The following is a 25,179-nucleotide window of genomic DNA, read 5'->3' as shown; positions in this document are numbered from 1 at the left end:
GACGTGCAGACTCCGCACAGACAGTGACCCAGCCGGGAATCGAACCTGGGACCCTGGAGCTGTGAAGCATTTATGCTAACCACCATGCTACCGTGCTGCCCTATCCAGTCTTTCCTCATAGCTCAGATGCTCCACCCCAGGCAACATCCTGATGAATCTCCCCTGTACCTCCTCCAGTGCAATCACCTCCTTCCTATAGTGAGGTGACCAGAACTGCACATCGTACTCCAGCTGTGGCTTAACCAACGTTCTGTATAGCTCCATCATAACCTTCTTGCTCTTATATTCTATGCCATGACTGATAAAGCCAAGTGTCCTATGTGCCTTCTTAACCACCCTATTCACCTGCTCTGCAGCCTTCAGGGATCTGTGAACAAGTCCCCCAAGATCCATCTGTTACTCTGAGCTTCTTAGTGTCCTGTCATTCATTACACACTCCCTCATCCTGTTTCTTTTCCAAAGAGCATCACCTCGCACTTATTGGGTTAAATACCACCTGTTACTGCTCTGCCCATCTGACCAATCCATCAATATCTTCCTGTAACCTACCACCCTCTTCTTCACTGTTAACCACCCTACCAATCTTTGTATCGTCCACTAACTTACTTATCATTCCCCCCCACATTCCCACCTATGTCATTTATATATATAAAAAAACAATAAGGGACCCAGCACTGAACCCTGTGATACGCCATTGCACACCAGCCTCCAGTTACTCACCCAGCCTTCTACCACAACCCTTTGTGGCCCATTACTAAGCCAGATTCAGATACATCTTGACAAGTTTCTTTGAATTCAATGGATGGGATTCTCTGTTCCCCAACGCCGATTTTATAATCGCCGATCGGGCGGAGAATCCCTTTTCACGACGGAATTGCTGGCGGGGCCTGTTTTCGGACGCTCCGCCACTCCAAAATGGCGTCATCAAGGAGTGCGCAGCACACCATTGGGACAGCCTCAGGACCCGAGTCACCCGAGTCCCTCCCCAAATGCTCCGATGGGCCGAGTTCCCGACCTCGTGGGGGATGTGTGGTCTCAGCAGTCGAGAACCCTGGATGCCGGCTGCGGGCTGTGTCCAGCTCAGCCATAGTCGGGCGGGATCCGTGTTGCTGGCCAGGGGGGTTTCGGTGAGGGCCAGAGGGACTGGTGGGGGGGTGGCCAGGGGGTGGACAGGGCATGTCCAGTGGGGCACTACCTGGCAGGTCAGGTCCGCGCACGGCTGGCGCCATGTTATACGACGTGACCGCTGCAGGTCGTTGCTGTGCTCATGTGCGGCCACGGACCTGGCAATTCTCTGGCTGTTTTTGTCGCGGAGGCCGGGCAATATATATGGCGCAGCTGCTAACCCCTCACCAGTCGGAGGATCGGTGCCACTCAGCATCCTGTACGTTTCAATAAGATCCCCAATCATCCTTCTAAACTCGAACGTGTACAGGCCCAGAGTCCTCAATTGTCCCTCATATGATAAGCACTTAATTCCAGGGATCATTATTGTGAAACTCCTCTGGACCCTTTCCAAGGCCAGCACATCCTTACTTAGATACGGATCCCAAAACTGTTCACAATACTCCAAATGGGGTCTGACCAGAGCCTTATACAGCCTCAGAAGTACATCCCTGGTCTTGTATTCTAGACCTCTCGACATTAATGCGATCATTGCATTTGCTTTCCTAACTGCCGACTGAACCTGCACGTTAACCTTAAGAGAATTGTGAACAAGGACTCCCAAGTTCCTTTGTGCATCTGATTTCCTAAGCATTTCCCCATTTAGGAAATGGTCTATGCCTCCATTCCTCCTTCCAAAATGCATAACCTCACACATTTCCACACTGTATTTCATCTGCCACTTCGTTGCCCACTCTCCTAGCCTGTCCAAGTCCTTCTGAAGCCTGCCTGCTTCCTCAATACTACCTACCCCTCTACAGATCGTTGTATCATCTGCAAACTTAGCAACCGTACCTTTAGTTCCTTCCTCCAGATCATTAATGTATATTGTGAAAAGTTGTGGTCCCAGCACCGACCACAGAGGCACACCACTAGTCACCGGCTGCCATCCTGAAAAAGACCCTTTTATCCCCACTCTCTGCCTTCTACCAGTCAGCCAATCCTCTATCCATGCCAGGATCTTACCCTTAACACCATGGGCTCTTAACTTATTTGACAGTCTCCTATGCAGCACCTTGTCAAAGGCCTTCTGGAAATCTAAATAAATCACGTCGACTGGTTCTCCTTTGTCTAATTTCCTTGTTACTTCCTCAAAGAACTCTAACAGATTTGTCAGACATGACCTCCCCTTGAGGAAGCCATGCTGACTCAGTTCTATTTTATCATGCACTTCCAAGTACTCCGCAATCTCATCTTTAATAATGAACTCTAAAATCTTACCAATAATCGAAGTCAGGCGAACTGATCGAAGTCAGGTGTACATGCCGTGCTGTTTGTTTATGTACATGCAGTGCTGTTTGTATATGTACATGCAGTGCTGTTTGTATGTGTACATGCAGTGCTGTTTGTATATGTACATGCAGTGCTGTTTGTATATGTACATGCCGTGCTGTTTGTTTATGTACATGCAGTGCTGTTTGTATGTGTACATGCAGTGCTGTTTATATATGTACATGCAGTGCTGTTTGTATATGTACATGCAGTGCTGTTTGTTTATGTACATGCGGTGCTGTTTGTGTGTGTACATGCGGTGCTGTTTGTATTTGTACATGCAGTGCTGTTTGCATTTGTACATGCAGTGCTGTTTGTGTGTGTACATGCAGTGCTGTTTGTATTTGTACATGCAGTGCTGTTTGCATATGTACATGCAATGCTGTTTGTGTGTGTACATGCAGTGCTGTTTGTATTTGTCCATGCAGTGCTGTTTGTATATGTACATGCAGTGCTGTTTGTATGTGTACATGCAGTGCTGTTTGTGTGTGTACATGCAGTGCTGTTTGTGTGTGTACATGCAGTGCTGTTTGTATGTGTACATGCGGTGCTGTTTGTATTTGTACATGCAGTGCTGTTTGCATTTGTACATGCAGTGCTGTTTGTTTATGTACATGCGGTGCTGTTTGTGTGTGTACATGCGGTGCTGTTTGTATTTGTACATGCAGTGCTGTTTGCATTTGTACATGCAGTGCTGTTTGTGTGTGTACATGCAGTGCTGTTTGTATTTGTACATGCAGTGCTGTTTGCATATGTACATGCAGTGCTGTTTGTGTGTGTACATGCAGTGCTGTTTGTATTTGTCCATGCAGTGCTGTTTGTATATATACATGCAGTGCTGTTTGTATGTGTACATGCAGTGCTGTTTGTGAGTGTACATGCAGTGCTGTTTGTGTGTGTACATGCAGTGCTGTTTGTATGTGCACATGCAGTGCTGTTTGTATGTGTACATGCAGTGCTGTTTGTATATGTACATGCAGTGCTGTTTGTATATGTACATGCCATGCTGTTTGTTTATGTACATGCAGTGCTGTTTGTATGTGTACATGCAGTGCTGTTTATATATGTACATGCAGTGCTGTTTGTATATGTACATGCAGTGCTGTTTGTTTATGTACATGCAGTGCTGTTTGTGTGTGTACATGCAGTGCTGTTTGTATTTGTCCATGCAGTGCTGTTTGTATATGTACATGCAGTGCTGTTTGTATGTGTACATGCAGTGCTGTTTGTGTGTGTACATGCAGTGCTGTTTGTGTGTGTACATGCAGTGCTGTTTGTATGTGCACATGCAGTGCTGTTTGTATGTGTACATGCAGTGCTGTTTGTATATGTACATGCAGTGCTGTTTGTATGTGTACATGCAGTGCTGTTTGTATGTGTGCATGCAGTGCTGTTTGTGTATGTACATGCAGTGCTGTTTGTATTTGTACATGCAGTGCTGTTTGTATATGTACATGCAGTGCTGTTTGTATGTGTACATGCAGTGCTGTTTGTATATGTACATGCAATGCTGTTTGTGTGTGTACATGCAGTGCTGTTTGTATATGTACATGCAGTGCTGTTTGTATGTGTACATGCAGTGCTGTCTGTATGTGTACATGCAGAGCTGTTTGTGTATGTACATGCAGAGCTGTTTGTGTATGCACATGCAGTGCTGTTTGTGTATGTACATGCAGAGCTGTTTGTGTATGTACATGCAGAGCTGTTTGTGTATGCACATGCAGTGCTGTTTGTGTATGTACATGCAGAGCTGTTTGTGTATGCACATGCAGTGCTGTTTGTGTATGTACATGCAGAGCTGTTTGTGTATGCACATGCAGTGCTGTTTGTGTATGCACATGCAGTGCTGTTTGTGTATGTACCTGCAGAGCTGTTTGTGTATGCACATGCAGAGCTGTTTGTGTATGCACATGCAGAGCTGTTTGTGTATGCACATGCAGTGCTGTTTGTGTATGTACATGCAGTGCTGTTTGTGTATGTACATGCAGAGCTGTTTGTGTATGTACATGCAGTGCTGCCTTCCTCCCTTCTTAAACAGTGGTGTTACATTAGCCACTTTCCAGTCATCGGGGGCTCTTCCTGCCTCCAGTGATTCCTGAAAGATCATCACCAATGCCTCCACAAACTCCTGAGCTATTTCTTTTAGAACCCTGGGGTGTAGTCCATCGATCCAGATGATTTATCTACCTTCAGGCCTTTCAGTTTCTCCAGCACCTTCTCCTTAGTGATGGTCACTGCACTCACCTCTGCCTCCCTGTTCTCCTGGAGCTCTGGCATCCCACTGGTGTCTTCTACCGTGAAGACTGATGCAAAGTAACTATTCAGTTCGTCTGCCATTTCTTTGTTTCCTATTATTACTTTTCCAGCCACATTTTCCAGTGGTCCAATATCTATTTTTGGAGATATCCTCTCTCTCTTACCTTTAATATATTGACAAAAACCTCTTCCTATCTTCCTTTATATTACTAGCTAACTTTCACTCATACTTCATAGTCTCCTCTCTTGTTGCTTTTTTGATTATCCTCTGCTCGCTTTTAAAGGCTTTCCAATCCTCTGGCTTCCCACTAATCCTCACCACTTTGTGGAGATGTTGGCATTGGACTGGGGTGAGCACAGTAAGAAGTCTTACAACACCAGGTTAAAGTCCAACAGGTTTGTTGCAAATCACTGGCTTTCGGAGCACTGTTGAGTTTCCCATTTACCTGAGGAAAGAGCTGTGCTCCGAAAGCTAGTGATTTGAACCAAATCTGGTGGACTTTAACCGGGTGTTGTAAGACTTCTTACTGTCCTCACCACTTTGAATGCTTTTTCTTTAGCTTTTATGGTGTCCTTGACTTCCCTCGTCAGCCATGGATGCCTTGTCCTCCCCTTAGCATATTTCCTCCTCCTTGGGATGAATTTTTGTTGTGCCTCCCTAATAACCCCCCAAAAACCCCTGCCATTGCTGTTCCACTGTCTTCCCTGCTAGGCTCCTTCTCCAATCAACTCTGGGCAGCTCCTCCCTCATGTCTTTGTAGTTACTCTTATTTAATTATAATACCGTTACATCTGATTCCAGCTTCTCCCTCTCAAACTGCAGAGTAAATTCTATCATATTGAGGTCACGGCTCCCTGAGGATTCCTTCACCTTAAGTTCCCTAATCAAGTCACCACATACATCTCACCAAATCCAGAATTGCCTGTTCCCTCGTAGGGTCTGTCACAAGCTGCTCCAAAAAAAAATCTCTTAGACATAGCAAAAATTCCTTTTCTTGGGATCCACTACCAACCTGATTTTCCCAGTCCACTTGCATATTGAAGCCCCCTGTGATTATTGTAATATTGCCTTTTTTACATGCATTTTCTATCTCCTGATTTATTTTCTGCCCCACCTCCTGATTACTGCTAGGGGGCCTGTCCATAACACCCATCAGGGCCGTTTTACCTTTGCGATTGCTCAACTCTACCCACAGATATTCTATGCCTTCTGATCCTACATTGCTCCTTACTATCGATTTAACTTCATTCATTACTAACAATGCAACCCCGCCCCCTTTTCCCATCAGCCTGTCCTTTCGATAGGACACGTATCCTTGGGTATTTAGATCCCAGCCCTGATCCCCTTGCAGCCACATTTGTGTGATGCCCACAACATTGTACCGGCCAATTTCAATGTGCGCAACAAGCTGATTTACCTTGTTCCGTATACTGTGCGCATTTAGGTACAACACCTTCAATCCTGCATTGGCCACCTCCCTTCTCACACTTGTCACCTTTTTTGCTCTGCCTGAGGGTGATTTGTTCTTTTATTTTGGTTCTCTATTTCCCCTTCAGTTATTACACCTTCTAAGCTCACGCTCAGGTTCCCACTCCCCTGCCATACTAGTTTAAATCCTCCCGTGTGAATCCAGCAATCCTCCCAGCCAGGATATCGGTGCCCCTCCAGTTTAGATGCAACCCGTCCTTCTTGTACAGGTCCCACCTGCCCCGGATGAGATCCATATGGTCCAAATATCTGAAACCCTCCCTCCTACACCACCAGTTTAGCCACGTGTTTAGCTGCTCTATCCTCCTATTTCTAGCCTCACTGGCACGTGGCACAGGGAGTAATCCTGAGATTACAATCTCAGAGGTCCTGCTTTTTAGCTTACTGTCTAACTCTGAACTCCTTCTGCAGGACCTCATCACTCTTCCTGCCTATGTCATTAGTACTTATGTGTACTACGACCTCCGATCATATCAGCCTCCGGTCATAACTTGGAAATTGGAGAATCCAGCCGCATGTGTTTCAATCTTATCAATCGGTCTCTCATGTTAGACCTTGTCAAAGGCTTTGTTAAAATCTTTATAAACGACATCAATTGCACTTCCTTCACACACTTGTCACTTCATCAAAAAAATCAATCCAATTTGTGAAGCATGATTCCCTCTGGCAAAGGAGCAATAGGGTGGTTGTGATGGGAGATTTTAACTTCCCAACATTGAATGGGATTCGTGTAGTGTTGGAGGCATAGATGGAGCAGAGTTTGTAAGGAGCATCCAGGAGAGTTTTTTACAGCAGTATGTAAATAGTCCAACTCGGGAAGGAGCCATACTGGACCTGGTATTGGGGAATGATCCCGGCCAGGTGGCTGATGTTTCAGTCGGTGATTACTTTGGGAATAGCGATCACAATTCCGTAAGTTTTAGAACACTCATGGACAAGGACAAGAGGGGTCCGAAAGGAAGAGTACTAAATTGGGGAAAGGCAGAGTATAACAAAATTCGGCAGGAGCTAGGGAATGTGGATTGGGAGCAGCTGTTTAAGGGTAAATCCACATTTGAAATGTGGAAGTCTGTTAAGGAAAGGGTGATTAGAGTGCAGGACAGACATGTTCCTGTGAAAATGAAAGATATAAATGGCAAGATTAGGGAACCATGGATGACGGGTGGAATTGTGAGACTAGCTAAGATGAAAAAGGAAGCATACATAGGATCGAGGCAACTCAAAACTGATGAAGCTTTGGAGGAATATCGGGAAAGTAGGACGAATCTCAAACGCGCAATAAAGAGGGCTAAAAGGGGTCATGAAATATCTTTGGCTAACAGGGTTAAGGAAAATCCCAAAGCATTTTATTCGTATGTAAGGAGCAAGAGGGTAACTAGAGAAAGGATTGGCCCACTTAAAGACAAAAGGGGGAATTTATGCGTGGACTCAGAGGAAATGGGTGAGATTCTTAATGAGTACTTTGCATCGGTATTCACAAAGGAAAGGGGCAAGACGGATGTTGAGGCTAGGGTTGGATGTTTAAATACTCTCGGTCAAGTTGTCATATGGAAGGGGGAAGTTTTGGGTATTCTAAAAGACATTAAGGTGGACAAGTCCCCAGGACCGGATGGGATATATCCCAGGTTACTGAGGGAAGCGAGGGTCGAAATAGCTGTGGCCTTAACAGATATCTTTGCAGCATCCTTGAGCACGGGTGAAGTCCCGGAGGGCTGGAGAATTGCTAATGTTGTCCCTTTGTTTAAGAAGGGTAGCAGGGATAATCCAGGAAATTATAGACCTGTGAGCTTGACGTCAGTGGTAGGCAAACTGTTGGAGAAGATACTGAGGGATAGGATCTATTCACACCTGGAAGAAAATAGACTTATCAGTGATAGGCAGCATGGTTTTGTGCAGGGAAGGTCATGTCTTACAAACATAATAGAATTCTTTGAGGAAGTGACAAAGTTAATTGATGAGGGAAGGGCTGTAGATGTCGTATACATGGACTTCAGGAAAGCGTTTGATAAGGTTTCCCATGGCAGGTTGATGGAAAAAGTGAAGTCGTATGGGGTTCAGGGTGTACTAGCTAGATGGATAAAGAACCGGCTGGGCAACAGGAGACAGAGAGTAGTGGTGGAAGGGAGTGTCTCAAAATGGAGAAGGGTGACTAGTGGTGTTCCACAGGGATCCGTGCTCGGACCACTGTTGTTTGTGATCTACATAAATGACCTGGAGGAAAGTATAGGTGGTCTGATTAGCAAGTTTGCAGATGATACTAAGATTGGTGGAGTTGCAGATAGTGAGGAGGACTGTCAGAGAATACAACAAAATATAGATAGATTGGAGAGTTGGGCAGAGAAATGGCAGATGGAGTTCAATCCAGGCAAATGCGAGGTGATGCATTTTGGAAGATCAAATTCAAGAGCGGACTATATGGTCAATGGAAGGGTCTTGGGGAAAATTGATGTGCAGAGAGATCTGGGAGTTCAGGTCCATTGTACCCTGAAGATGGCAACGCAGGTTGTTAGAGTGGTCAAGAAGGCATACAGCATGCTTGCCTTCATCGGCCGGGGTATGGAATACAAGAGTTGGCAGGTCATGTTACAGTTGTATAGGACTTTGGTTCGGCCACATTTGGAATACTGCGTGCAGTTCTGGTCGCCACATTACCAGAAGGATGTGGATGCCTTGGAGAGGGTGCAGAGGAGGTTCACCAGGATGTTGCCTTGTGTGGAGGGTGCTAGCTATGAAGAAAGGTTGAGTAGATTATGATTGTTTTCGTTGGAAAGATGGAGGTTGAGGGGGGACCTGATTGAGGTCTACAAAATTATGAGAGGTATGGACAGGGTGGATAGCAACAAGCTTTTCCCAAGAGTGGGGGTGTCAGTTACAAGGGGTCACAATGTCAAGGTGAGAGGGGGAAAGTTTAAGGGAGATGTGCGTGGAAAGCTTTTTACGCAGAGGGTGGTGGGTGCCTGGAACGCTTTACCAGCGGAGATGGTAGAGGCGGGCACGATAGCATCATTTAAGAGGCATCTAGACAGGTATATGAATGGGCGGGAACAGAGGGAAGTAGACCTTGGAAAATAGGCAATAGGTTTAGATAAAGGATCTGGATCGGCGCAGGCTGGGAGAGCCGAAGGGCCCGTTCCTGTGCTGTAATTTTCTTTGTTCTTTGACTACCCCTAATCAACACGTGGAAATTAATTCTCTCCTTCAGAATTGTCTCCAATTGTTTCCCTACCACTGACATGAGACTCATTGGTCTGTAATTTCCTGGTTTATCTCTAGCACTCTTCTTGGAGGGATTTTCTTGTGAGGTGAGGTTAAGTAGGTTGGGTCTGTACTCATTGGAGGTTAGAAGAATGAGAGGCGACCTTATGAAATGAAATGAAAATCGCTTATTGTCACAAGTAGGCTTCAAATGAGGATACTGTGAAAAGCCCCTAGTCGCCACATCCCAGTGCCTGTTCGGGGAGGCTGGTACGGGAATTGAACTGTGCTGCTGGCCTGCCTTGGTCTGCTTTCAAAGCCAGTGATTTAGCCCTGTGCGAAACCCTTATTGAGACATATAGGGCGGTATTCTCCGCCGGCCACAAAAATCGCGGACCGTCGTGAACTCGGCCGAGGTTCACGACGGCCTCAGGGCCCGCTCCCCGCACCTAATTCATCCCCACCCGGTGGGCTAGGAGCGGGCCCCCATCGTTCCCGGCCGCCGGAAATGACGCCCGAAAGGCGCTTCGCGGATGTCATCCGTGCATGCACAGGAACCCGCGCATGCGCGGATGACATCAGCGGGCAGATGACGCAAACCTGCGCATTCACGGTGCCGTATTTCTCCACCGCAGCCTGGCAAGACGTGGCGGCTTGATCTTTACGGGTGGCGGAGGGGAAAGAGTGCGTCCGCTTTGGACGCAGGCCCGACGATCGGTGAGCACCGATCACGGGCCTGTCCCCTCCGGAGCACAGTCACGGTGCTCCCATCCGAATCGGGCCCCTGGATGCCCCAAACGGGCATCCGGCGCCCATTTCACGAATGCAGCGACCAGGTGTGGTTGCTGCCATGGTGAAACGGGCGTGAAGGGCCGGCCGCTCGCTCGGCCCATCGGGCTCGGAGAATCGGCGTTCGCCGACGATTTTTCCGAGGGGGGGGGGGAATCACGGGGGCGCCGGGTGGGGGGGCGTAGAAAATGTTGGGAGGCCCTCCCACGATTCTCTCACGCCACGTGGGGAGCAGAGAATTCCACCCATAGGATTATCAGGGGGTTTGACAAGGTAGATGCTGAGAAGTTTTCCCTTTGAGAGAATCTAAGACCAGAGGGCTGAATCTCAGAGTAAGGGGTCACCCATTTAAGACAGAGATGAGGAGGAATTTCTTCTCTCAGAGGGTAGTGAATCTGTGGAATTCTTTACTGCAGAGGGCTGTAGAGGCTGCATCGTTAGGTATGTTTGTTCAAGGCTGAGATGCAGATTTTTAATCATCAAGGGTTATGGGGATAAAATGGGAAAATTAAGTTGTGGATTATATCAGATCAGCCATGATCTCATTGAATGGTGGAGCAGGCACGATGGGCCGAATGGCCTACTCTGCTCCTATGTCTTAGTGTCCTAAATAGATGGAGTTGACACACAGACCAGCCATGATCTAATTGAGTAGGAGAGCTGACTTGAGGCAGAATGACAGATTCTTGTGCTGCTGCTCTGAATATGCTTCACTGATTACCTGACTAGATTTGAACTATAAAGTACACAGACATCATTGAGCAATGGCCAAGATCTACCAGTCAGCTGCAATTCTTTGCACATTGCTGCTGCTCCCCACAAAAATTTGCTCCTTCCTGACAATATTATTAATTTTCAGCCGCATCTTCCAATTCTGGCTGATAAAGAAATGGATCAGATGGCCTCTCCAGGGTCCATCCAGTGTGCATAGGAGAGTCAAGAGAATGATAGGACAAGCCCCCTTTTCATGCTAGCAGTTATGGTGGTGGTGGTATAGTGGTATTGTCACTAAACTTGTATCCCAGGAACCCTGGATAATGTGAAGGGGACCGGGTTCAAATTCCACCATGGCCGATCCTAAAGTTTACAAACTCAATAAAAAATTTGAATTAAAAGTCTATTAATGACTGTAAAACTATTATTGTAATAACCCATCTGGTTCACTAATGTCCTTAGGTGATGTACCATCAATTCGACTCAAGACACATTTAGGATCCGAACTGTGGCTTTAATCAGCTAGTTGTTAGCCCGGTGGTCGACTACAGAGAATGGCCGACTGCCGGGAACTCTGGGTACTAATACCCCACCTCGGAGGCGGGGCCTACTTGCCTCTCGACAAATTGGAGAGCAGTCACATGACTAGTCCCAACCAATCGGATGAGAGGCACATGACCAGCCAGAGCCAATGGGAAGCCAGTGCTCTGCACCAATGGCAGTGCTCATATCCATACCACCACATTCACCCCTTGTGGAGAAAGAAGGGGGGGGTCCGAGGACTGATGGTATGAGCAGCGATAATTGATAGGGGTGAGCTGCCCACTGGCTCGTGGCAAAACAATACTACTACTACTAATAACAACAGAATAACACAAAAATGTCCCAAAAAAGTCCCATGGCCGCATCAGATGGAGATGATCAGCCTGTCGGGTGCCCGTGGTGTTCTGGAGGACCATCGCAGTGGAGCCGGTGAGGTCGGGCCGATGGTTGTCCTTGCCTCCGGGAGCGTTGATCATAGATGTGTCTCCGTACCCCGGGCCGGTGGTGGAGACGCTGTAATCGGGGAAGAAGGGGCATATGCGCTGGGTCATGGGGGCATGGGGGGGCGCTGGGGGGAATTGGGGTTGGGGGGGAGGTGTTGGTGTAGGGGGAGAAGGCCGCACGCCGGCGGGTGCCAGGTCCCGGAGGGAGACCGTATCCTGCCGACCGTCGGTATACTCCACGTACGCATATTGCGGGTTAGCGTGGAGTAACTGGACTCGCTCAACCAACGGGTTGGACTTGTGCACCTGCACATGCTTCCGGAACAAGATGGGCCGGTGGGTGGCCAGCCAGGTCCGGAGAGGGGATCCTGAGGACGACTTCCTGGGGAAAACAAGAAGACGGGCATGAGGTGTTTGATTAGTGGTAGTACAGAGGAGAGACCGGATTGAATGCAGGGCGTCGGGAATGACTTCTTGCCAACGGGGAATAGGGAGATCTCTGGACCGTAGGGCCAGCAGGATGGTCTTCCAAATGGTGCCATTCTCCCGCTCGACCTGACCATTACCCCGGGGGTTATAACTGGTCGTCCTGCTAGAGGCGATGTCCCTGCTGAGCAGGAACTGACGCAGTTCATCACTCATAAAGGAGGACCCCCGGTCGCTGTGGATGTACGCGGGGTAACCGAACAGGGAGAAGATGGATAGGAGGGCCTTTATGATGGTTGTTGTGGTCATGTCGGGACAGGGAATGGCAAAAGGGAATTGAGAGTATCCGTGGATAACACTCAAGAAATAAGTGGTATGGTTGTTGGAGGGGAGGGGTCCCTTGAACTCTATACTGAGACGTTCAAAGGGGCGGGATGTCTTAGATCAGATGCGCTCGGTCGGGGCGGTAGAAGTGCGGTTTGCACTCGGCGCAGACGTGGCAGTCCCTGGTGAGAGTCCTGACTTCCTCAATGGAGTAGGGCAGGTTGCGGGTCTTAATAAAATGGTAAAAACAGGTGACCCCTGGATGGCAGAGGTCCATGTGGAGGGAGCGGAGGCGGTCAATCTGCGCGCTGGCGCAGGTACCGCGGGATAGGGCATCGGAAGGCTCGTTGAGCTTCCCAGGGCGATACAAGATATCATAGTTGTGCGTGGACAACTCGATCCGCCACCGCAAGATCTTGTCGTTCTTGATCTTGCCCCTCTGTGCATTATAGAACATGAAGGCTACTGACTGTTGGTCTGTGAGGAGGGTAAACCTCCTGCCGGTCAGATAGTGCCCCCAGTATCGCAAAGCTTCAACTATGGCCTGGGCTTCCTTTTCCACTGAGGAGTGGCGGATTTCGGAAGCGTGGAGGGTTCGTGAAAAGAAGGCCACGGGTCTGCCCGCTTGGTTCAGGGTAGTCGCCAGAGCTACGTCAGACGCGTTGCTCTCGACCTGGAATGGGAGGGACTCGTCGATAGCATGCATCGTGGCCTTTGCGATATCCGCTTTGATGCGGCTAAAGGCCTGGCGGGCCTCCATCGACATGGGAAAGGAGGTGGACTGGATGAGGGGGCGGGCTTTGTCGGCGTAGTTGGGGACCCACTGGGCGGAGTATGAGAAGAAGCCCAGGCAGCGTTTGAGGGATTTGAGGGAGTTGGGGTGGGGAAGTTCCATCAGGGGGTGCATGCGTTCGGGATCGGGGCCTATCACTCCGTTACGCACTACGTAGCCAAGGATGGCTAGACGGTCGGTGCTAAACACGCACTTATCCTTATTGTAAGTTAAATTAAGGAGTTTTGCAGTTCGGAGGAATTTTTGGAGGTTGATGTCGTGGTCCTGCTGGTCGTGGCCGCAGATGGTGACATTATCGAGATACGGGAAGGTGGCCCGTAAACCGTGCTTGTCGACCATTCGGTCCATCTCCTGTTGGAAGACCGAGGCTCCATTTGTGACACCGAATGGAACCCTGAGGAAGTGGTAGAGGCGCCCATCTGCCTCAAACGCGGTGTACTTGCGTTCACTCGCGCGGAGGGGGAGCTGGTGGTAGGCGGACGTAAGGTCCACCGTGGAGAAAACTTTGTACTTCGCGATCCTGTTAACCAGGTCGGAAATACGGGGGAGAGGATACGCGTCCAGATGGGTAAACCTGTTGATGGTCTGACTGTAATCGATGACCATCCGGTTTTTCTCCCCAGTCCTAACCACCAGCACTTGGGCTCGCCAGGGACTGTTGCTGGCCTCGATCACTCCTTCCATAAGGAGCCTCTGGACCTCGGACCCGATGAAGGTCCGGTCCTGGGCACTGTATCGTCTGCTCTGAGTGGCGACAGGTTTACAATCTGGGGTGAGAGTAGCAAACAAGGAAGAGGGGGTCCACTTTGAGGGACGCGAGGCTGCAAACAGTAAGTGGAGGAATAGGGCCGCCGAATTGAAAGGTCAAGCTCTGCAGGTTGCACTGGAAGTCCAGGCCCAAGAGTGCCGGAGCGCATAGACGGGGGAGAATGAGGAGTTTGAAATTTTTGAAAACCCTCCCCTGGACTGTGAGGTCCGCTATGCAGCACCCGGTGATTTGGACTAAATGCGAACCTGAGGTCAATTCAATTTTATGTTTAACTGGGTGGATGGGGAGCGCGCAGCATCTTACCGTATCGGGGTGGACGAAACTTTCCTTGCTCCCGGAGTCCAGCAGGCACCTTCTTTTGTATCCGTTGAGCTGAACCGTTGTTGTAGTCTTGACGAGTGTGCGTGGTCGCGACTGGTCGAGCTTGATGGAAGCCAGTCGTGGTGAGAGTTCCAGATCCTCCTCAGTGGCAGAGTAGTCACTTGCAGGGCCTTCCGAGTTGGCCCAAGATGGCGGCGCCCAAGACCTGCACGTTGAGCTGGGGCCCCAAGATGGCAGCGGCCATGGCCCGAACATGTCGTCCGGGGCCCAGATGGCGGTGCCCGTGGGAGCCTCATGGCAGCTGGGGGCAGTGTCAGCGGCGTCCGCGGGCCGGTCGGGGCAGTTGGGGGCGCAGGTCAGGAGGACCATGGGGCCGTTGCGGGAGCCGGGAGGCGGGCTGGAGAGGTTGGTGCGCGGCGTGGGGCCCTGGGGGGGCCTGGGGGGGGGGGGGGGGGGGCGATCCGTGGTCGCTGCGCGGGACAGCAGCGACTGACTTGGTCTGGCAGACCACCGCGTAGTGGCCCTTCTTCCCGCAGCTCTTACACAGAGCGGAGCGGGCCGGGCAGCAAGGGCGGGGGTGCTTTGAGAGGCCACAGAAATAGCAACGGGGCCTCGCTAGTTTGTCGGAGCGACCCACGGCGCAGGCTTGGGGGAGGAGGTCGGGGTCCACCGAGGACGGGGGTGGCGAGTGCCATGAAGTCCAGGGGGTTGCTGCGCGGCCGGGGGCGTATGCGCGGGCGTTCAGGTCAGAAACCTCCAGGGAGGTTGCCAGAGTCCGTGCCTCAGCTAGGCTGAGGGTGTTCTTCTCTAGCAATCGTTGGCGGATAGAAGGAGACTGCACGCCAGCAACGTAAGCGTCTCTGATTAGAAGTTACATGCGCACGTTCTCCCTAGAGCTGCGAGGGCCTGGTAAAACTCGTCGAGGGACTCACCAGGGAACTGTTGTCTGGTCGTCAGGAGATGCCGTGCGTATACTTTGTTGACCAGCCGGAGAAAGTGTCCTTTGAGAATCTCCATGGCCGCATCAAAGTCGCCTTCGTCCTCGATCATTGCGTAGACCGATGTGCCCACGCATGAGTGGAGGATATGGAGTTTCTGCTCCTTGGTGGGCTTGCCAGCTGCAGTCGTCAGGTAGCTATTAAAACATGCCTGCCAGTGTTTAAAAATTGCAGACGCATTTGCAGCATGTGGGCTGGTGCGGAGGCAGTCAGGCTTGATGTGAAACTCCATTCCAAAATTCTAGCTGATTAAATTGATGTGCCATCAATTCGACTCAAGACACATTTAGGGCGCGATTCTCCGCAAATGCGGAGAGTCGTGAAGGCTGCCGTGAAACTGGCCGTGTTTCACGGCAGCCTCCGCGCCCCCTCCCGGGACCCGATTCTGCTCCCCGGTCGGGGCTAGCAGCGGGGCCCCGTGAACCTCGGCATCGCAGGCTTAGCAAACTTCGCTAAGCCCGCGCGCCAAGGGTAACGGCGGCTGACGCGCACGATGACGTCAGCCACGCATGCGCGGATTGGACGGCTCCAACCCGCGCATGTGCGGATGACGTCATCACGCATATGCGTGAAACCCGCGCATGCGCGGGCCATTATGCCCCTCAGCCGCCCCGCGGGCTGATCCAGCAGGGCGGCGGGGGAACAAAGAGTGCGCGGGGTTCGGACCCGCTGCCCGCAATCGGTGCCCACCGATCGCGGGCCCATGCCACCGTTGGCACGGCTGTGGTGCGGCCGTGAAATCGGTGCCATAGTTCTTGAGAACGGCACTTTGCGGCCGTTTTCACGAACTGTGAGAGCAGGTGTGTTGGAGTTCGTGAAAACGGCCGTAAAGGCCTGGGAAATCGGCCCATCGGATAGGGGAGAATCGCTGCTCGCCGTAAAAAAATGGCGAGCAGCGATTCGTGTCGTGGGGCGGCCGTGGGGGGGGGGGGGGGGGAGAATAGCGGGAGGTCGGGAAAAATGTTGGGAAGGCCCTCCTGCTATTCTCCGACCCGTCGTGGGGGGCGGAGAATCGCGCCCTCAGGTCCGAACTGTGGCTTTAATCAGCTAGTTGTTAGCCTGGTGGTTGACTACAGAGAATGGCTGACCGCCGGGAACTCTGGGTACTTATACCCCACCTCGGAGGCGAGGCCTACTTGCCGCTCGACCAATTGGAGAGAAGTCACATGACTAGTTCCAACCAATCGGACGAGAGGCACATGACCAGCCAGAGCCAATGGGAAGCCAGTGCTCTGCACCAATGGCAGTGCTCATATCCATACCACCACATTAGGGAAAGTATCTGCTGTCCTTACCTGGTTTGACTTACATGTGACTCTAGATCTATAGCAATGTGGTTAACTCTTTTTAAAAAAAAATGCCTTTGCTGGTGAGTTCAGCATCTGTTGCCTATCCCGAATTGCCCTTGAACTGAGCAGCTTGCTGAGGCTATTTCAGAGGATGGCTAAGAATGGATGAGCGGGTACGGAAAGGGTAGTTGGCTGTGTGTGAAGTTGGGTCTGGTCAGGGGGGTAGGGTGTAGTGTGGTGGGGGGGGGGGGGGTGCAGTTGCGTGTGTGTGTGTGGTTTGTCAGTCAGGTCTGGTTAAATGGTTAGGGGAGAGGGAGGGTTTGGAGGTAGCTGGCTATGGTTGGGAGCTGTAGACAGGTTCGGTTCGTGTCGGGTTTGGGTCTGGTTGGTCAGGTAGCCAGATGGCCAAGGGTTAGTTGGGTTTAGTCGGAGGGGTAGCTGAGAGGTCAAGAAGATAGTCAGGTGGTTGGGGGGGGGGGGGGGGGGGGGGGAGAAGCGGTTTGGTATATAAAATCAGTTGGTTAGGGGGGTGTTGGACGTTGGGGATATTCTGTCAAGTTATTCTGGCTAACCACTGAATTAGGTATTCAGTTATTGAACTATACATTTCCTGGGTAAATATGCAGATACAAAATGATCGGGTACTGGTAATGTCACAAGAGTAGTAATGCAGAAGCCCGGGCTAATATCGGGGACATGGATTCAAATCCCACCATGGCAACTGGTGGAGTTTAATTTTTTAAAAAAAACCTGGACCTTGACACAATCGTGATTATCATAAAACCTGCCTGGTTCAGTAATGTCCTTTAGGGAAGGAAACCTACCATCCTTACTGGGTTTGATCCACATGTGACTCCAGACTCTCAATGTGGTTGACTAGAGACTGTCCTCTGAAATGCTCTAGTATGTCTTGCAACGGTTCAAGGAATTTATGGATGGGAAACAAATGTCGGCCCTGCCAAAGATACCTGTTCTCCAATCAAAGAATAAAGGGGGCAAAAAAATCTGTCCTGAGCTTTGGGTCAAAGGTATTTACTGAGAGACTGGGGCAACATGGAACCAACTGGAAATTTAAACTTAATGGGCAATTACTGCCGTGATCAATGCGTCTCAGCTTCCGCAGGGTCTTCAGGCTCATCTTCTAATGTACGCTCCATCTCTGATAATCCAGCAATTGGAAAATTTGGGCTATTGTCTTCCAACTATCTAGTCTCTTGTGGTATTGCTCACAGGACATCTGGGTTCTGGGGTACAACATCTGTGATTTTGGTTGCACGCTTTGTCTGTCTCTTTACCTTAAATAAATACCTTAAATAATTCCTGAGGACAATAAAAACTTTACTGCTGTTTGGGATGCGTGTAACTTTGCCATTCCAAAGCAAATTGACAAATGTGCACTTTTTCACACATTTCCAGAGCAATATGTGGCTCCTTTTGTGACAACACTCATTGCCCATCTTTATATCATGTCCAGCGCTAACAGAGTTAATTTATAAGGACACATTCTTAAACTAGCCACATCCATGTCCATTGTCGTATTCCTGGGCCTTAACCTTCACATTAGCCCTGCTGTGTTGTTTTATGATTTTTGAGACTCACCGCCATGTTTTGTTCCTGTTCACAATCCAAAGGCCTGCACCAAAGCCTTTCGATTCTCTCTGCTCCAATTGGCCAGGTATAAGAATCACATGCTTGGTTACCACAGTAACCATTCACAGTTACCATGCATACATCTTTGTCAGGGACAACAATAATGGGGTCAGTTCTGACCAATCAGTAACCTGACACAATCTAATTCCGGAGCCAATAAAGACAGGCAATAATAGGGTCAGTGGTTTGGTGGTGAAATATAGATCCTGAAGATGTTAATACACAAGGTTCATGGAGTTGGGGGTGAAATTTCAACATGGATTGAGGATCAGTTAATGGGTACGAAGCAGAGACTTGGGTTAAAGAGCCATTTTCTTGTTGAGAGGCTGTGGCGAGTGGATTGTCGCAAAGATCAGTGCTAGGGTTGTAGCTATTTAAATTCTATATTCATTACATAGATGACGAGACAGAGCATTACGTATCCAAGTTTCTTGACGATAAAATGTTAGGAGGACACAAAGAGAATGTAAAGAGGTATTGACAGGTTAAGGCAGAGGGCAATCAGTTGGATGGAGTATTAAAATGAGGGGTGGGACTCTCTGACCCCCTGCTGGTCGGAGAATCGCTGGGGGGCTGAAGACTGCCACTTTTGGGCATGTGTCCACCCTCACTTCCACAACTCTGGTAATGACCTCAAAGAAGGTTGTCCAGTATCCGATAAGTCTGGGGCATACCCAGAACATGTGGGTGTGGTTGGCTGGGCCTCCCTGGCACCGTTAGCATTTGTCCTCCACCTCCGGGAAGAACGTGCTCATTTGGGTTCTGGTTAGGTATGCTCTGTGCACCACCTTTAGTTGCATTAAGCTCAACACTGTGCATGTGGAGGTGGAGTTCGCCCTGTGCAGCGTTTCGATCCAGAGTCCTCCCTCTATCTCTATGCCTAGTTGCTCCTCACATTTTTGTCTTTGACTCGTCCAGGAGTGAGCATACCTCCTCCAACAGTCGCCCATAATGGCCCCCACAGTTTCCCTTCCCTGCCCGCATACGGCAATTCCTCCACAAACGAGTTTCCTGATACCTGGGGCTACGTCGTTGTTTCCTTGTGGAAGAAAGGACCAGAATGTGTGTCAGTTTGTTTCCTTTGGTAATTGGAACCTCTCTTTGTGTTCCCCCAGGGTCGCAACTCTATTGTCCTTATACATTTCCCAAACCCTCAGAGGGCCTTGGTCCTGTCTCCACCTTTTGAAGGTGGCTTCCATTATTGCAAGAGTAAACCTATGGTTGTTTCAAATGGGGGCCATGGTGGGCATTTCGGTTAGGCCAAAGTGTTGCCTTATTTGGGATCATATCCAGAGCATGGCGACTACCACTGGGCTGTTGGAATCTTAGAAGGTTCCGAACTCCTTCAGGAGTTTCATTATCCTTTCCATACTGGCCTGGGTGGTTGAGATATAGAGCAGCAGGTCATCCGAATAGAGTGAAACTCTACATTCTCTGTCCCCCCCTTTGGATACCTCTCCACCCCTTTGCCGCTCTGAGGGCATTTGCCAGTGGCTCGTTTGCCAGAGTAGATTGCAGCGGGATAGTGGGCATCCTTGCCTAGTGCCTCTGGAAGTATTTAGAGCTGGTGGTGTTCATCCGTATGCTCGCCATGGAAGCACCGTACAATAGGAGGTGAATCCTGGCCCAAACCCAAACCGTTCCAGTATCTCTAGGAGGTATTTCCATTCACCGCTGTTGAAGGTCTTTTCTGCAACCAGGGAGATGAACACTTCTGGTGTTCTCTCCCCGGATGGGGGTCATTGTCTCATCCAGCAGGCGCCTGATGTTCGATGTTAGCTGCCAGCTCTTGACAAAGCCCATCTGGTTCTCCATGACTACCTCTGGCATGCAGCTCTCCAGCTGCCTTGCCAGGCCTTTGCCAGGATATTTGCATCAGCGTTTAGGAGTGAGACGCGTCTGGAGGACCTGCATTCCTTCGGGTCTCTGTCCGTTTTGGATATCAGCGATATTTAATTTGTGTCAGTGTTGGTGGCTGGGTGCCCCTTCTGCGTACATCTTTCTCAAGTGCGGGGCCTTGAGGCAGCACGGTGGTAGTGGTAGCACTGCAGCCTCACGGCGCCGAGGTCCCAGGTTCGATCCTGGCTCTGCGTCACTGTCCATGTGGAGTTTGCACATTCTCTCCGTGTTTGCGTGGGTTTCGCCCCCACAACCCAAAAAGATATGATGGCTAGGTGGATTGGCCACGCTAAATTGCCCCTTAATTGGAAAAAATGAATTGGGTACTCTAAATTTATTTTTAAAATTTGCAGGGCCTTGTATACAATGTTTTCCCTCTTATCACTGCCTCCAGTGTCTCCCAGAACATGGAGGGTGAGACCTCCCCATTCTGATGGTGACGTATCAGCCTATGGCCTGTGATATCCATTCGCAGATTGCCTTATCGGCCCGGAGGGCCGTGTCCAGCCTCCATTGGTGGTGGTGGGGGGGTTTGTGCCCGGCCCGTCTCCAACCTCACCCTCATGTCCATGTAGTGTGGAACGTGGTCAGAGATTATGATTGTGGAGTATTCCGCTCCCACTATCCTTGGAAACACCGCTTTTCCAACTATGAAGAAGTCGATCCTGATACATACCATGTGTCCCTGGGAGAAGAAGGATAACCCCCTTCTCCTCTGTGTGTGTGAACTTTCATGGGTCCATTGTCCCCATCTGCCCCATGTTCAATTCCTTTGCCATGTTTGATCTTTTCCTCAACTTGGGATTGACCTGTCTGGCCGTGGCTCCTGTACACAGTTAAAGACCCCACCCCCCCCCCCATATGAGACTATGCCAGGGATTTAAGCAATGGTTTTCTTCAAGAATTCAGTGTATTCCCATTTGGGAGTGTACATGTTTATGAAGGTCACTGCTGCTCCTTCCAGAACCACTAACCATGACGTACCGTTCCTCGTGGTCTGTAACCATCCTTGTCGCTGTAAATTCTTTCCTCTTATTGAGCAGTATGGCCACCCTCCTGGCCCTCGTCCTGTTGCACGAATGGTAAATCTGTCCCACCCAGCTCTTTCTTACCCGCAGTCCGTTCTTCTCCCTCAGGTAGGTCTCCTGGAGTAGGCTTTTAGACTTTTCAGATGGGCAAAGATTCTGGATTTTTTCACTGGGCCGTCGAGTCCCCTGATGTTCCAAGTGACTATTGTGATGTAGCGTTTCTGCCCCCCGCCCCCCTCCTGTGGCGTTAGTCATACTTACCTTGTGGATGTGTCCCTGCACTCCGTGGCTTCCCTTCGTCCAGCGGCTACCAAGATGGCCGCCATCATTGTGTACGCTATTTCCCTTTGTTTGGAGACCTGCCAAAATAACTGTTTGCGGTGCCATTGCTTCCATTGTCACCATGTGCAATCTGTCACAGCCAGCATTCCAACCCACCCCACTCGAACTTTCCCCCTTGATGTGCCATCAATTAATCACAAGACGAGTAGTGAACTGCAAGCTGCAGTTCTGCAGTTCTGCAAACTGCACGCTGCAAGGTATTCCCGCGCCCGCAGAACGCCGGGACCAATCCGGATCGCAGACTCACCCCCCAGCAACCCCTCTACCTCAACCAGCGCCCGGGGCCCTGCCAGACGCGACCCCGGAAATGTAAACGGCGCCCTGGACCTCGCTAGCGCCCTGGACCCCGCCAGCGCTCTGGACCCTGCCAGACCCAACCACCTACCTTCCACAAGGGCGGACGTCTCTCATCGGATCCCAGGATCATCCAGCAGCAGCCGCCGACCGAGAAAGCGAGGGAAACGCAGCGGTCTGCAGGTTAGACTGAAGGAACGCGGTTTCAAGACCCCTCTCCCCAGCATACTCCTAGCAAACGTCCAAGCGATTGAAAACAAGCTGGATGAACTTAACGCCAGACTTACCTCTCAGAGGGAAGTAAGAGACTGCTGTGTGCTCTGTTTCACAGAGACATGGCTCACCCCCGCCTCACCGGACTGTGCCATACAACCTGAAGGCTTCTCTATTCACCGGGCGGACCGCACGGCATCTTCAGGCAAAGCGAAGGGTGGAGGGGTTTGCCTCCTCATCAACTCCTCCTGGTGCTTGGATGTGGTGACCCTGGCGACCTACTGCTCCCCAGACCTGGAATACTTGACCGTAAAGTGCTGCCCATACTATCTTCCACGTGAGTTCACTTCAGCCATTATCACAGCGGTCTACATCCCACCCCAGGCAGAAGTGAGGAAGGCGCTGGATGAACTGTACACAGTCATAAACAACCATGAAACAGAACACCTGGAGGCCCTGTTCATTGTGGCCGGAGACATCAACAAAGCCAACCTCAAGAGTGTACTGCCAAAATTCCACCAGCACATCTCCTGTACCACCCGGGGCGACAACACTCTTGACCACTGCTACTCAAAAATCAAGGGCGCTTACCGTTCCATCCCCCGACTGCACTTTGGGAAATTAGACTATAAGACTGTGCTCCTTCTCCCGGCTTACAAGCAGAAACTCAAGCAGGAGAATCCAGCTAAGAAGGTTGTGCAGTGCTGGTCTGAGGAGACAGAAGAGCTCTTACGTGACTGCTTGGAGACAGTGGACTGGTCCATATTTAAGAACTCAGCGACTAACTTAAATGAGTATGTCACCACCGTCACAGACTTCATCAGCAAATGTGTGGACGACTGCGTGCCAAAGAAAGCAGTACGTACGTTCCCCAACCGGAAACCATGGCTCAACCGCGAGATTGACTCCCTACTGAAGGACAGATCTGAGGCGTTCAAGGCAGACGACCCTGTCCTATAAAAGAAATCCAGGTACGACCTCCGCAAAGCCATCCGAGATGCCAAAAGAGAATATCAAACTAAGCTAGAGTCACAGACAGACTCTCGGCGGTTGTGGCAAGGACTAAGCAACATAACGGGCTACAAAGCGAAGCCGAGCAGTATCTCTGGCAGCAGTGCACCCCTCCCCGATGAACTTAACGCATTCTATGCTCGGTTTGAGCAGGTAACCAACAACCCGCTATCGAGTGCCCCAGCAACCCATAATTCACCCATACCCACCATCACAGTTTCCGAAGTCAGATCGGCCTTCCTGAAAGTGAACCCACGGAAGGCGATGGGCCCGGACGGGATCCCTGGTCGTGCACTCAGAACCTGCGCGGACCAGCTGGCAGAGGTTTTCACAGACATCTTTAACCTATCCCTACTCCACTCTGAGGTCCCCACCTGCTTCAAGAAGACCACCATCATACCGGTACCAAAGAAGAACCAGGCAACGTGCCTCAATGACTACCGCCCGGTGGCCCTGACGTCAGTTGTAATGAAGTGCTTTGAGAGGCTGATCATAAAGCGCATCACCTCCATACTCCCGGAACGCCTTGACCCACTTCAATTCGCATACCGTCGCAACCGGTCCACATCAGACGCCATTTCCCTGGCCCTACGCTCATCCCTAGAGCATCTCGAAAACTAGGACTCCTACATCAGACTCTTATTTATTGACTACAGCTCCGCCTTCAACACCATAATCCCAGCCAAGCTCATAGCAAAGCTCCAAAACCTAGGACTTGGCTCTCCACTCTGCAACTGGATCCTTGACTTTCTGACCAACAGACCACAATCAGTAAGAATGATCACCAACACCTCCTCCACAATAGTCCTCAACACCGGTGCCCCGCAAGGCTGCGTACTTAGCCCCCTACTCTACTCCCTGTACACACACGACTGCATGGCAAAACTTGGTTCCAACTCAATCTACAAGTTTGCTGACGATACGACCATAGTGGGCCGGATCTCGAACAACGACGAGTCTGAATACAGGAGGGAGATAGAGAACTTAGTGGAGTGGTGCAACGACAACAATCTGTCCCTTAATGCCAGCAAAACTAAAGAGCTGGTCATCGACTTCAGGAAGCATAGTACTGTACACACCCCTGTCAGCATCAACGGAGCCGAGGTAGAGATGGTGAGCAGTTTCAAATTCCTAGGGGTGCACATCACCAAAAATCTATCCTGGTCCACTCATGTCGACGCTATCACCAAGAAAGCACAACAGCGCCTTTACTTCCTCAGGAAACTAAGGAAATTTGGCATGTCCACATTAACCCTTACCAACTTTTACAGATGCACTATAGAGAGCATCCTCTCGGGCTGCATCACAGCCTGGTATGGCAACTGCTCGGCCCAGGACCGCAAGGAACTTCAGAGAGTCGTGAATACCGCCCAGTCCATCACACGAACCTGCCTCCCATCCATTGATTCCATCTACACCTCCCGCTGCCGGGGGAAAGCAGGCAGCATAATCAAGGATCCCTCCCACCCGGCTTACTCACTTTTCCAACTTCTTCCATCGGGCAGGAGATTCAGAAGTCTGAGAACACGGACGACCAGACTCAAAAACCGCTTCTTCCCCACTGTCACCAGACTCCTAAATGACCCTTTTATGGACTGTCCTCATTAACACTACACCCTGTCTGCTTCATCCGATGCCAATGCTTATGTAGTTACATTGTATATCTTGTGTTGCCCTATTATGTATTCTCGTGTATTTTCTTGAATTCTGTTCAATTCCCTTTTCTTCCCATGTACTGAATGATCTGTTGAGCTGCTTGCAGAAAAATACTTTTCACTGTACCTCGGTACACGTGACAATAAACAAATCCAATCCAATCCAATCCAATCCAACTAAACTGAGGCTTTAATAAGCTAAACGGAAAGCCTCCTGGCCTCTGATCCTGAACTGAGGCAGGGTCGGAGGTCAGCCACCTTTATACTGAGCCCGAGGGGAGGCGGAGCCATCAGGCAGTGGT

At 50.2% G+C, this 25,179-nt stretch overlaps 1 protein-coding gene across 2 annotated transcripts in view; it reads right to left on the bottom strand.

The window, feature by feature from the left end:
- The window catches only part of LOC119970664 (ufm1-specific protease 2-like), a 100,461-nt gene extending 78,989 nt beyond the window's left edge, over positions 1-21,472 (bottom strand). Inside the window, exon 1 of one of the 2 annotated variants that reach the window (XM_038805649.1) lies at positions 21,319-21,472. Coding sequence is in view for 1 of the 2 variants with exons in the window: in XM_038805648.1 (XP_038661576.1) it covers positions 18,385-18,390 (6 nt within the window). In the remaining variant the exon portion in view is untranslated. Of the gene's footprint in view, positions 1-18,384; positions 18,439-21,318 lie in introns of those variants that run through there. The other variant, XM_038805648.1, reaches the window with a different exon arrangement.
- Between the last annotated feature and the right edge of the window lie 3,707 nt (positions 21,473-25,179).

Source organism: Scyliorhinus canicula, chromosome 8 (genome assembly GCF_902713615.1).
Source record: "Scyliorhinus canicula chromosome 8, sScyCan1.1, whole genome shotgun sequence".
NCBI lineage: Eukaryota > Metazoa > Chordata > Chondrichthyes > Carcharhiniformes > Scyliorhinidae > Scyliorhinus > Scyliorhinus canicula.
This window is presented reverse-complemented; position numbering and strand designations above follow the sequence as displayed.